This window comes from Crinia signifera, chromosome 1 (genome assembly GCF_055691185.1).
Source record: "Crinia signifera chromosome 1, ASM5569118v1, whole genome shotgun sequence".
In the NCBI taxonomy this organism is placed as follows: domain Eukaryota; kingdom Metazoa; phylum Chordata; class Amphibia; order Anura; family Myobatrachidae; genus Crinia; species Crinia signifera.
The window spans coordinates 2,931,721-2,945,974 of record NC_139217.1 but is presented as its reverse complement, the minus strand read 5'-3'; the positions used below and the strand labels follow the sequence as shown (position 1 = coordinate 2,945,974).

The following is a 14,254-nucleotide window of genomic DNA, read 5'->3' as shown; positions in this document are numbered from 1 at the left end:
CATATCATTATCCCAGCAATACGTCCTATATCTATGTTACACCCTAACCCCCACCGAGGGCACACTCACCTTACTGGGAGGCAGGAACTGGAGGATAAGAGAGAGCGAGGCCTGAGGATGGCGTGCCGCATCACAGAACATTATCCCAGCAATACGTCCTAAAGCTATGTTACACCCTAACCCCCACGGAGGGCACACTCACCTTACTGGGAGGGGGAACTGGAGGGTAAGAGCGAGGCCTGAGTATGGTGTGCCGCATTACAGAACATTATCCCAGCAATACGTCCTATATCTATGTTACACCCTAACTCCCACGGAGGGCACACTCACCTTACTGGGAGGGGGAACTGGAGGGTAAGAGAGCGAGGCCTGAGGATGGCGTGCCGCATCACAGAACATTATCCCAGCAATACGTCCTATATCTATGTTACACCCTAACCCCCACGGAGGGCACACTCACCTTACTGGGAGGCAGGAACTGGAGGGTAAGAGAGAGCGAGGCCTGAGTATGGCGTGCCGCATCACAGAACATTATCCCACCAATACGTCCTATATCTATGTTACACCCTAACCCCCACTGAGGACACACTCACCTTACTGGGAGGCAGGAACTGGAGGATAAGAGAGCGAGGCCTGAGGATGGCGTGCCGCATCACAGAACATTATCCCAGCAATACGTCCTATATCCATGTTACACCCTAACCCCCACGGAGGGCACACTCACCTTACTGGGAGGCAGGAACTGGAGGGTAAGAGAGAGCGAGGCCTGAGGATGGCGTGCCGCATCACAGAACATTATCCCAGCAATACGTCCTATATCTATGTTACACCCTAACCCCCACTGAGGACACACTCACCTTACTGGGAGGCAGGAACTGGAGGGTAAGAGAGCGAGGCCTGAGGATGGCGTGCCGCATCACAGAACATTATCCCAGTAATACGTCCTATATCTATGTTACACCCTAACCCCCACTGAGGACACACTCACCTTACTGGGAGGGGGAACTGGAGGGTAAGAGAGCGAGGCCTGAGGATGGCGTGCCGCATCACAGAACATTATCCCAGCAATACGTCCTATATCTATGTTACACCCTAACCTCCACTGAGGACACACTCACCTTACTGGGAGGCAGGAACTGGAGGATAAGAGAGCAAGGCCTGAGGATGGCGTGCCGCATCACAGAACATTATCCCAGCAATAAGTCCTATATCTATGTTACACCCTAACCTCCACTGAGGACACACTCACCTTACTGGGAAGGGGGAACTGGAGGGTAAGAGAGCGAGGCCTGAGGATGGTGTGCCGCATTACAGAACATTATCCCAGCAATACGTCCTATATCTATGTTACACCCTAACCTCCACTGAGGACACACTCACCTTACTGGGAAGGGGGAACTGGAGGGTAAGAGAGCGAGGCCTGAGGATGGCGTGCCGCATCACAGAACATTATCCCAGAAATACATCCTATATCTATGTTACACCCTAACCCCCACTGAGGGCACACTCACCTTACTGGGAGGCAGGAACTGGAGGATAAGAGAGCGAGGCCTGAGGATGGCGTGCCGCATCACAGAACATTATCCCAGCAATACGTCCTATATCTATGTTACACCCTAACCCCCACGGAGGGCACACTCACCTTACTGGGAGGCAGGAACTGGAGGGTAAGAGAGCGAGGCCTGAGGATGGCGTGCCGCATTACATATCATTATCCCACCAATACGTCCTATATCTATGTTACACCCTAACCCCCACGGAGGGCACACTCACCTTACTGGGAGGGGGGGAACTGGAGGGTAAGAGAGAGCGAGGCCTGAGGATGGCATGCCGCATTACATATCATTATCCCAGCAACACGTCCTATATCTATGTTACACCCTAACCCCCACGGAGGGCACACACCTTACTGGGAGGCAGGAACTGGAGGGTAAGAGAGCGAGGCCTGAGGATGGCGTGCCGCATCACAGAACATTATCCCAGCAACACGTCCTATATCTATGTTACACCCTAACCCCCACGGAGGGCACACACCTTACTGGGAGGGGGAACTGGAGGGTAAGAGAGCGAGGCCTGAGGATGGCGTGCCGCATCACAGAACATTATCCCAGCAATACGTCCTATATCTATGTTACACCCTAACCCCCACCGAGGGCACACTCACCTTACTGGGAGGGGGAACTGGAGGGTAAGAGAGCGAGGCCTGAGGATGGCGTGCCGCATCACAGAACATTATCCCAGCAATACGTCCTATATCTATGTTACACCCTAACTCCCACTGAGGGCACACTCACCTTACTGGGAGGCAGGAACTGGAGGATAAGAGAGAGCGAGGCCTGAGGATGGCGTGCCGCATTACATATCATTATCCCAGCAATACGTCCTATATCTATGTTACACCCTAACCCCCACTGAGGGCACACTCACCTTACTGGGAGGCAGGAACTGGAGGGTAAGAGAGCGAGGCCTGAGGATGGCGTGCCGCATCACAGAACATTATCCCAGAAATACGTCCTATATCTATGTTACACCCTAACCCCCACGGAGGGCACACTCACCTTACTGGGAGGGGGAACTGGAGGGTAAGAGAGAGCGAGGCCTGAGGATGGCGTGCCGCATTACATATTATCCCAGCAATACGTCCTATATCTATGTTACACCCTAACCCCCACGGAGGGCACACTCACCTTACTGGGAGGGGGAACTGGAGGGTAAGAGAGCGAGGCCTGAGGATGGCGTGCCGCATCACAGAACATTATCCCAGCAATACGTCCTATATCTATGTTACACCCTAACCCCCACGGAGGGCACACTCACCTTACTGGGAGGGGGAACTGGAGGGTAAGAGAGAGCGAGGCCTGAGGATGGCGTGCCGCATTACATATTATCCCAGCAATACGTCCTATATCTATGTTACACCCTAACCCCCACTGAGGGCACACTCACCTTACTGGGAGGTGGGAACTGGAGGGTAAGAGAGGGCGAGGCCTGAGGATGGCGTGCCGCATTACATATCATTATCCCAGCAATACGTCCTATATCTATGTTACACCCTAACTCCCAAGGAGGGCACACTCACCTTACTGGGAGGCGGGAACTGGTGAATAAGAGAGCGAGGCCTGAGGATGGCGTGCCGCATCACAGAACATTATCCCAGCAATACGTCCTATATCTATGTTACACCCTAACCCCCACCAAGGGTACACTCACCTTACTGGGAGGGGGAACTGGAGGGTAAGAGAGCAAGGCCTGAGGATGGCGTGCCGCATCACAGAACATTATCCCAGCAATACGTCCTATATCTATGTTACACCCTAACCCCCACGGAGGGCACACTCACCTTACTGGGAGGCGGGAACTGGAGGGTAAGAGAGCGAGGCCTGAGGATGGCGTGCCGCATCACAGAACATTATCCCAGCAATACGTCCTATATCTATGTTACACCCTAACCCCCACCAAGGGTACACTCACCTTACTGGGAGGGGGAACTGGAGGGTAAGAGAGCAAGGCCTGAGGATGGCGTGCCGCATCACAGAACATTATCCCAGCAATACGTCCTATATCTATGTTACACCCTAACCCCCACGGAGGGCACACTCACCTTACTGGGAGGCGGGAACTGGAGGGTAAGAGAGCGAGGCCTGAGGATGGCGTGCCGCATTACAGAACATTATCCCAGTAATACGTCCTATATCCATGTTACACCCTAACCCCCACAGAGGGCACACTCACCTTACTGGGAGGGGGAACTGGAGGATAAGAGAGCGAGGCCTGAGGATGGCGTGCCGCATCACAGAACATTATCCCAGTAATACGTCCTATATCCATGTTACACCCTAACCCCCACCGAGGGCACACTCACCTTACTGGGAGGCAGGAACTGGAGGGTAAGAGAGCGAGGCCTGAGGATGGTGTGCCGCATCACAGAACATTATCCCAGCAATACGTCCTATATCTATGTTACACCCTAACCCCCACCAAGGGCACACTCACCTTACTGGGAGGGGGAACTGGAGGGTAAGAGAGCAAGGCCTGAGGATGGCGTGCCGCATCACAGAACATTATCCCAGCAATACGTCCTATATCTATGTTACACCCTAACCCCCACTGAGGGCACACTCACCTTACTGGGAGGTGGAACTGGAGGGTAAGAGAGCGAGGCCTGAGGATGGCGTGCCGCATTACAGAACATTATCCCAGCAATACGTCCTATATCTATGTTACACCCTAACCCCCACCGAGGGCACACTCACCTTACTGGGAGGCGGGAACTGGAGGGCAAGAGAGCAAGGCCTGAGTATGGCGTGCCGCATCACAGAACATTATCCCAGCAATACGTCCTATATCTATGTTACACCCTAACTCCCACGGAGGGCACACTCACCTTACTGGGAGGGAGGGGGAACTGGAGGGTAAGAGCGAGGCCTGAGGATGGTGTGCCGCATCACAGAACATTATCCCAGCAATACGTCCTATATCTATGTTACACCCTAACCCCCACGGAGGGCACACTCACCTTACTGGGAGGCGGGAACTGGAGGGTAAGAGAGCGAGGCCTGAGGATGGCGTGCCGCATCACAGAACATTATCCCAGCAATACGTCCTATATCTATGTTACACCCTAACCCCCACGGAGGGCACACTCACCTTACTGGGAGGGGGAACTGGAGGGTAAGAAAGCGAGGCCTGAGGATGGCGTGCCACATCACAGAACATTATCCCAGCAATACGTCCTATATCTAGGTTACACCCTAACCCCCACGGAGGGCACACTCACCTTACTGGGAGGGGGAACTGGAGGGTAAGAGAGCGAGGCCTGAGGATGGTGTGCCGCATTACAGAACATTATCCCAGCAATACGTCCTATATCTATGTTACACCCTAACCCCCACGGAGGGCACACTCACCTTACTGGGAGGGGGAACTGGAGGGTAAGAGAGCGAGGCCTGAGGACGGCGTGCCGCATCACAGAACATTATCCCAGCAATACGTCCTATATCCATGTTACACCCTAACCCCCACGGAGGGCACACTCACCTTACTGGGAGGGAGAACTGAAGGATAAGAGAGCGAGGCCTGAGGATGGCGTGCCGCATCACAGAACATTATCCCAGCAATACGTCCTATATCTATGTTACACCCTAACCCCCACCGAGGGCACACTCACCTTACTGGGAGGGGGAACTGGAGGATAAGAGAGCGAGGCCTGAGGATGGCGTGCCGCATCACAGAACATTATCCCAGTAATACGCCCTATATCTATGTTACACCCTAACCCCCACGGAGGGCACACTCACCTTACTGGGAGGCGGGAACTGGAGGGTAAGAGAGAGCGAGGCCTGAGGATGGCGTGCCGCATCACAGAACATTATCCCAGCAATACGTCCTATATCTATGTTACACCCTAACCCCCACGGAGGGCACACTCACCTTACTGGGAGGGGGAACTGGAGGGTAAGAGAGCGAGGCCTGAGGATGGCGTGCCGCATCACAGAACATTATCCCAGAAATACATCCTATATCTATGTTACACCCTAACCCCCACTGAGGGCACACTCACCTTGCTGGGAGGCTTCTCAGCATCATACTCCCCTTCCTGCATGGCTGTGGCCATCTTGTTCATGGTGGCAATCAGGATGGCGCAGGACTGTCGGAGGCACTCGTAGGGATTGATGCCCTGTGTGCCATAGATCTACAAAGCAGGCAGAAAGACTATTACTGGCTGTGCCCAGGAGCGGCAGTAGCTGCCAGGACATACTACAGGGTCACACACTTAGTCTTCCCATCACCTGCTCAGTGGCCTTGAAAGCCACGTCCTCCAGTTTTAGAGCCTGCAGACCTTCGTTTTCCCCAAGAGGAGCAATCATCTGGGCACCAGCAGCCGCCACCTCCTGGAAGACCGCCACCACCCACCTCAGGTGCTTACGGCAATCCAACAGCATCTCGGAAACCTGGATGTGGTGGTAAAAGCCACAGGTCACTAATGCTGGTGACATTTCCACAGAACCCTGTCTCTTATTCCAATACACAACCACAGCTTGCCACTGGCTATCTACACCTGAGGTTCTCACCTGCGGGCCAAAGCTGAGGGCTGCGGGAATCCCAGCTGCCTCTGTGCCAGGCATACGACGTCTGATCTTCTTGCAGAACTGGCGGATGTCACTGCATGAGGTGTCAAGGTCTTTCAGTAGGATGACCAAGTCCGAGGCCTCCTGCCCAAGCTGAAGGGGAAATGCAAGAACATGTGAGACCCAGTCCGGGGGGCAGCAAGGCACCCGGCAGTAGTGCTTACCTGCCAGGAAAGAGGGGAAAACGCAACAAATAGGGAAGGACACGGCCGGAATATTCTGCCAACGAAGAATTCATGGTACCAGCATCACACAGTGTGGGTATAATATATGGCAGATGCAGAAATAACACAACACATCTGTGCCCACTGGTAGGTACGGGCTGCCATGAGGCAGTAGGTCACACGTGTCCTGACACATAATGCCGCATAATGACTCACATGTAGGAACGCGCGCAATCTGCTCACTTCCACTCCCATACAGTCCAGGGCGCTCTGTGTAAACTGAGGAGAGAAGACAGTGTTACGGAGAGCTGGTAGAGACTGCACACAAGCACATACATACATCAGCACACGTGCGCTGTACGATAAACGCTTAAGGTCATATGGTGCTAGTCACATCCATAGCGTCACATTACTAGGCCCAGACGTCTCCCCATCACCGTGCAGTACTGTCCCAGTCACATCCATAGTATCACATTACTAGGCCCAGGTGTCTCCCCCATTACTGTCCCAGTCACATCCATAGCGTCACATTACTAGGGCCAGACATCTCCCCCATCACCGTGCATTACGGTCACAGTCACACCAATAGCATCACACTAGTAGACTCAGACGTCTCCCCTATCACCGTGCAGTACTGTCCCAATCACACCCATAGCATCACATTACTAGGCCCAGACGTCTCCCCCATTACGGTCCCAGTCACATCCATAGTATCACAGGTACTCTTTACCTAGCACGGCGCCCGCGATTGGCATCGCGGTCATCGGGGGTAAAAAATCGCGGCCATCGCATGCATTAAAAAAACGGGTGCGACGCGATGCCCGCGATTTCCCATAGGGATCAATGTTAAAAGTGTCAATGGACGCGATTTTTGTGTTCAATGCCTCAATGCCCGCGATTTGTCCATAGGAAACAATGTTAAATGGGCCACAGAGCCCTAATAGTCCCCCTGAAGTCTGAAATGGCCCCCACAATTGTTAACGCCACCCCACGATCAACGTGAACCCGAAGCGTGGCGAGCGCAGCGAGCCCGCGAGGGGCGGCGGTACGCGTCCTCCGACCTTTTCATACCCCCACTATCCACGTCAACGTGGAGTTGAGAATAGAATGTGTGGCGAGCGCAGCGAGCCACCGTGCCCGAAGCGTTGCGAGCGCAGCGAGCCCAGCGAGGGGACGCGGACACCTGTGAAGCCCGCGAAGGGACGCGTTTACCTGTGAAGGTATCCGCGTCCCCTCGCGGGGCACGCTGCGCTCGCCACGCTTCGGGTTCACGTTGATCGTGGGGTGGCGTTAACAATTGTGGGGGCCATTTCAGACTTCAGGGGGACTATTTGGGCTCTGTGGCCCATTTAACATTGTTTCCTATGGAAAAATCGCGGGCATTGAGGAATTGAACACTAAAATCGCATCCATTGACACTTTTAACATTGTTCCCTATGGGACATCGCGGGCATCGCGGCCATCGCGTCGCACCCGTTATTTAGTGCATGCGATGGCCGCCGTGCTAGGTAAAGAGTACCGTATCACACTAGTAGGGCCAGACGTCTCCCCCATCACCGTGCAGTACTGTCCCAATCACACCCATAGCATCACATTACCAGGCGTCTCCCCCCATCACCGTGCAGTACTGTCCCAGTCACATCCATAGTATCACACTAGTAGGGCCAGACGTCTCCCCCATCACCGTGCAGTACTGTCCCAATCACACCCATAGCATCAAATTACTAGGCCCAGACGTCTCCCCCATTAATGTCCCAGTCACACCCATAGCATCACATTACTAGGCCCAGACGTCTCCCACATCACTGTGCAGTACTGTCCCAGTCACACCCATAGCATCACATTACTAGGCCCAGACATCTCCCCCATCACCGTGCAGTACTGTCCCAGTCACACCCATAGCATCACATTACTAGGCCCAGACATCTCCAACATCACCGTGCAGTACTGTACCAGTCACATCCATAGCACCACCTTACTAGGTACAGGAGTCTACCCAGTCACTGTGCAGTACTGTCCAGTCACACCCATCACAACAGTAGGCCCAGGTGTCTCCCCATCAGCGTAAAATACTGTCCCAGTCACTCCCATAGCACCACATTACGAGGTACAGGCATCTTCCCCTAACTGTGCAGTACTGTCCCAGTCACACCCATAGCACCACATTACTAGGTACAGGAGTCTACCCAGTCACTGTGCAGTACTGTCCAGTCACACCCATCACAACAGTAGGCCCAGGTGTTTCACCATCAGCGTGAAATACTGTCCCAGTCACTCCCATAGCATCACATTACGAGGTACAGGCGTCTTCCCCATAACTGTGCAGTACTGTCCCAGTCACACCCATAGCATCTCCCCCCCAGTCCCCTCCTTGTTCAGTACGGTTCTTAGTCTACAGGACAGGAGAAAGCACTCACCTTGATGTGGTCGAAAAGCTGCATTGTGCAGTCCTCAGGCTGGTCAGCCAGGTGGATGCTGTACAGGTGCTAACAATAAGAGGAGATACAAAGAATGCTGGTCCATCACACCATACAATAACTGTGCAATGCTTAGTGGATAAGGGAGACTAAATCACCCGATTATACGATGTCCTGAAAGGAGAACTACAACCTCACATGCATAGGGCTCATTATAGGTGGTGAACTAACCATACAATAGGCTGGTAGTATTGGGTAACAACTAGTAACATAGAAGAACCACTTGGCCCAACTCGTCTGCCCCCAGTACCTGATAATACTTGATGGCCTTGGTGAGAGGTTCCACATTCACAGTCTCATCCAGCTGGTCTTTGTGCAGTAACTCTATAAGGAAGTCTAGCGAACGTTCATGTACGCTCATCTCTGGGTATAACATCCCAACCTTCTTGTACACGTCCACGCTGCACTTACTGAGAGCCCTGTATCACAAGCAGGAGATAAGTCACTGAGCGAGCAGCCATACATCTCTATACACCCCATCTCTATACACCCCATCTCTATACACCCGTTACACTTCCACGCTGCACTTACTGAGAGCCCTGTATCACAAGCAGGAGATAAGTCACTGAGCGAGCAGCCATACATCTCTATACACCCCATCTCTATACACCCCATCTCTATACACCCGTTACACTTCCACGCTGCACTTACTGAGAGCCCTGTATCACAAGCAGGAGATAAGTCACTGAGCGAGCAGCCATACATCTCTATACACCCCATCTCTATACACCCCATCTCTATACACCCCATCTCTATACACCCGTTACACTTCCACGCTGCACTTACTGAGAGCCCTGTATCACAAGCAGGAGATAAGTCACTGAGCGAGCAGCCATACATCTCTATACACCCATTACACTGTGACCTGGGGAACCTCTTCCCATACCCTAAACCCCATTACTGATAATGCAGAGGGCCAAGAACTTCTCCCCACGCTGGTCCCCATTACTGGTATCGCTGGGAGCCAGGGACCCTGTCCCCATACTAATCCTCATTACTGGTAATCGCTGGAGGAACCTCCCCTCACCCTGAACCCAATTACTGGTATTGCAGGGGGAACCTCTCCCCACCCTGATCCCCATTACTGGTAGTGCTGGGGGAACCTCTCCCCACACTAGTCCCCATTACTGATAGTGCTAGGTGCCAGGGGAACATCTCCTCACCCTGATTACCATTACTGGTAGTGCTGGGGGAACCTCTCCCCACACTAGTCCCCATTACTGATAGTGCTAGGAGCCGATGGAACTTCTCCCCTCCCTGATCCCCATTACTGGTATCGCTGGGAGCCAGGGCCCCTGTCCCCATACTAATCCCCATTACTGGTAATCGCTGGAGGAACCTCCCCTCACCCTGAACCCAATTACTGGTAGTGCTGGGGGTACATCTCCTCACACAAGTCCCCATTACTGATAGTGCTAGGTGCCAGGGGAACATCTCCTCACCCTGATCCCCGTTACTGGTAGTGCTGGGGGAACCTCTCCCAACCCTGATCCCCATTACTGGTATTGCTGTGGGAACCTCTCCTCACCCTGATCACCATTACTGGTATTGCTGTGGGAACCTCTCCCCACACACTAGTCCCCATTACTGGTAGTGCTGGGGGAACCTCTCCCCACACTAGTCCCCATTACTGGTAGTGCTGGGGGAACCTCTCCCCACACTAGTACCCATTACTGTTAGTGCTAGGAGCCGGGAGAACCTCTCCTCACCCTGATCCCCATTACTGGTAGTGCTGGGGGAACCTCTCCCTACACCCTGATCCCCATTACTGGTAGCGCTAGGACCCGGGGGAACCTCTCCTCACCCTGATCCCCGTTACTGGTAGTGCTGGGGGAACCTCTCCTCATCCTGATCCCCATTACTGGTAGTGCTGGGGGAACCTCTCCTCACCCTGATCCCCATTACTTGTAGTGCAGGGGGAACCTCTCCTCACCCCGATCCCCATTACTTGTAGTGCAGGGGGAACCTCTCCTCACCCCGATCCCCATTACTTGTAGTGCAGGGGGAACCTCTCCTCACCCCGATCCCCATTACTGGTAGTGCTGGGAGCTGGGGGGGACCTCTCCCCACCCTGATCCCCATTACTGGTATTGCTGGGAGCTGGGGGACCTATCCCCACACTGGTCCCCATTACTGGTACTGCTGGGAGCCGGAGGGACCTCTCCCCACACTGGTCCCCATTACTGGTAATGCTGGGAGCCGGAGGGACCTCTCCCCTCACTGGTTCCCATTACTGGTAATGCTGGGAGCCGGAGGGACCTCTCCCCACACTGGTCCCCATTACTGGTAATGCTGGGAGCCGGAGGGACCTCTCCCCTCACTGGTTCCCATTACTGGTAATGCTGGGAGCCGGAGGGACCTCTCCCCTCACTGGTTCCCATTACTGGTAATGCTGGGAGCCGGAGGGACCTCTCCCCTCACTGGTTCCCATTACTGGTATTGCTGGGAGCCGGAGGGACCTCTCCCCACACTGGTCCCCATTACTGGTATTGCTGGGAGCCGGAGGGACCTCTCCCCACACTGGTCCCCATTACTGGTATTGCTGGGAGCCGGAGGGACCTCTCCCCACACTGGTCCCCATTACTGGTATTGCTGGGAGCCGGAGGGACCTCTCCCCACACTGGTCCCCATTACTGGTAATGCTGGGAGCCGGAGGGACCTCTCCCCACACTGGTCCCCATTACTGGTACTGCTGGGAGCCGGAGGGACCTATCCCCACACTGGTCCCCATTACTGGTACTGCTGGGAGCCGGAGGGACCTATCCCCACACTGGTCCCCATTACTGGTACTGCTGGGAGCCGGAGGGACCTCTCCCCACACTGGTCCCCATTACTGGTAATGCTGGGAGCCGGAGGGACCTCTGCCCACACTGGTCCCCATTACTGGTAATGCTGGGAGCCGGAGGGACCTCTCCCCACACTGGTCCCCATTACTGGTAATGCTGGGAGCCGGAGGGACCTCTCCCCACACTGGTCCCCATTACTGGTAATGCTGGGAGCCGGAGGGACCTCTCCCCACACTGGTCCCCATTACTGGTAATGCTGGGAGTCGGAGGGACCTCTCCCCACACTGGTCCCCATTACTGGTAATGCTGGGAGCTGGGGGACCTCTCCTCACCCTGATCCCCATTACTGGTATTGCTGGGAGCTGGGGGACCAATCCCCACACTGGTCCCCATCACTGGTACTGCTGGGAGCCGGAGGGACCTCTCCCCACACTGGTCCCCATTACTGGTAATGCTGGGAGCCGGAGGGACCTCTCCCCACACTGGTCCCCATTACGGGTAATGCTGGGAGCCGGAGGGACCTCTCCCCACACTGGTCCCCATTACTGGTAATGCTGGGAGCCGGAGGGACCTCTCCCCACACTGGTCCCCATTACTGGTAATGCTGGGAGCCGGAGGGACCTCTCCCCACACTGGTCCCCATTACTGGTAATGCTGGGAGCCGGAGGGACCTCTCCCCACACTGGTCCCCATTACTGGTATTGCTGGGAGCTGGGGGACCTCTCCTCACCCTGATCCCCATTACTGGTATTGCTGGGAGCTGGGGGACCACTCCCCACACTGGTCCCCATTACTGGTATTGCTGGGAGATAACGCAGGTGATAAAGGTTCTGTAAGACATACAGTACGGAGCTATTCCAGTCCTCACAGCGGTGCCTATAACATAATCACATACACCAGACATGCGTGTGGTCACTTACTGCTCATATTTGTGCAGAGTTGTCTGCAGGAGGCTGAGCGAGTACACCAGACCTCCTGCGAAGCTCATCTGCTCTCCCACTGCCCCTCTCATGCCGTTCTTCTCCTCGCTGGCCTCAGACAGCTCAAACTTCTCCTGCGCCTGCTTGCTGATCAGCTCCGCCTGTCCGACACACACTATTAGTGTAAGGAGACCAGCCACAATCCCAGCATGCCCCAGTGCCCAGAGATCCCAGCATGCCCCAGATCTGTTTGTGATAAGTGGGACATGGTGCTGGACGCAGAGGTGACCCTCCCACAAGGTGACCCGCGGCAGGACCCCTCCCACAGAGCATATTCCACCATCATGTAGTTTATCCCCATTCAGGCAATTGGTGGAATTAGTAAGGGGGAGGGGCCAGCTGGGCCTCATGCCTGCCATCCTCCACCTTCTACCAGGAATGTAATAGTATACGAGTTTGTAATCGTGATGATTTTTGGAGATTTTTCCAGTTACTAAAGGGACATTATTTTTTCAGCAGAAATGCCAGTTAGGCAGCTACATTCTCTGGCTGGGCGGGGTCTCAATCAATTAACTTAGAAACAGCTTTTAGTATATATTGTGAACACCAGGCTGACCCCAGCCTGGCTGACTATTGTTAGTTTGTCAGATTTTAAAGTAGGAAGATTTTTAAGTAGGGCGAAAACAGTTACATAGATTAAAGCTTGGACTTATTCTGGACAGAAACTGCCAAACAACTTAACATCTTCATATCAAAGTGACTCAGAAAACACCAGCAACCCAGAAAACCAAGAGACTGCTCTGAGTGAGCTCACTTCATTCTCACATCATACTACTCCTGGCTGCTTAATCTGCCTATTCAGCTGTGATATCACCATTTCTCCATCTGCTAAAACTTTTTGAATATCACTCTTTATGCTTGTACTTGCACTGTCAGTTTTGAAAATGCCCAGCTGTACCTCTAATGACTTTACCTCTCTTGCTGTTCCATTGAGAGTAGGTGTCCCTGATTATTTTATTCTTGGCCCTCTTCTCTATCTCTACATGTCCTCTCTGGGTGAACTTATTTGCTCACTCGACATCCACTATGCCGAAAATACTAAAATCTACCCCTCGTTTCCTGATCGCTCTCCTTCCATCCTAACTCATATCTCCAACTGTCTCTCTGCTGTCTACTCCTGGATGACCCAGCGCTATTTTAGACTTAAAATATTAAACACTAAGCTGACCTCTTCCCACCCTCCTGCATAAAACCTGACCATCTCTCATCCTAACCTGTTTATGCTCACCTCTCCACCTTCGTGTTACCCCTGTCTGTCTAACCCTCCCCTTTAGAATGTAAGCTCTCACAGGCAGGGCCCTCTCTCCTCATGTGCCTTTCTTAGAATATATAAACCTCTACCACCCTGATGATTGTTTCAGTGTCCTGTCCCCTGATGCAACTATCCGTATTAACCATGTACTTGTCCTAAACTGTCTTGTGCTGTAATTTGTTATGTGTGTTTGCTCATAACTATGCTCTGTAAAGCGCTGCGGAATCTGTGTGCGCTATATAAGAAACTGTTAATAAATACAATCATACAGTCATCCTTTATTCTGGCAGGAACGCTCCCACGTGCCCCCTGCTGAATGTTTCATGAACTGCAATCATGTTACTGGTATAGTAATCTCATGGCCCGAGTATAGAAAGGCCAGTGTGCTCTCCCGTCACATCAGCCAAGCGATTGCTGTAATGAGCACGTGGTACACATAGATCACTAGAGTACGAGAGTGGGTGAGT

At 53.4% G+C, this 14,254-nt stretch overlaps 1 protein-coding gene across 8 annotated transcripts in view; it reads right to left on the bottom strand.

The window, feature by feature from the left end:
- The window catches only part of DCTN1 (dynactin subunit 1), a 260,744-nt gene that overhangs the window by 53,102 nt on the left and 193,388 nt on the right, over positions 1-14,254 (bottom strand). For all 8 annotated transcript variants that reach the window (XM_083165769.1, XM_083166198.1, XM_083166948.1 and 5 more), the window contains 7 exons: positions 12,476-12,636; positions 9,020-9,188; positions 8,710-8,778; positions 6,509-6,571; positions 6,072-6,221; positions 5,790-5,951; positions 5,561-5,692 (listed from right to left, as the gene is read on the bottom strand). In XM_083165769.1, coding sequence (XP_083021895.1) covers positions 5,561-5,692; positions 5,790-5,951; positions 6,072-6,221; positions 6,509-6,571; positions 8,710-8,778; positions 9,020-9,188; positions 12,476-12,636 — 906 coding nt within the window. The remainder of the gene's footprint in view (positions 1-5,560; positions 5,693-5,789; positions 5,952-6,071; positions 6,222-6,508; positions 6,572-8,709; positions 8,779-9,019; positions 9,189-12,475; positions 12,637-14,254) is intronic.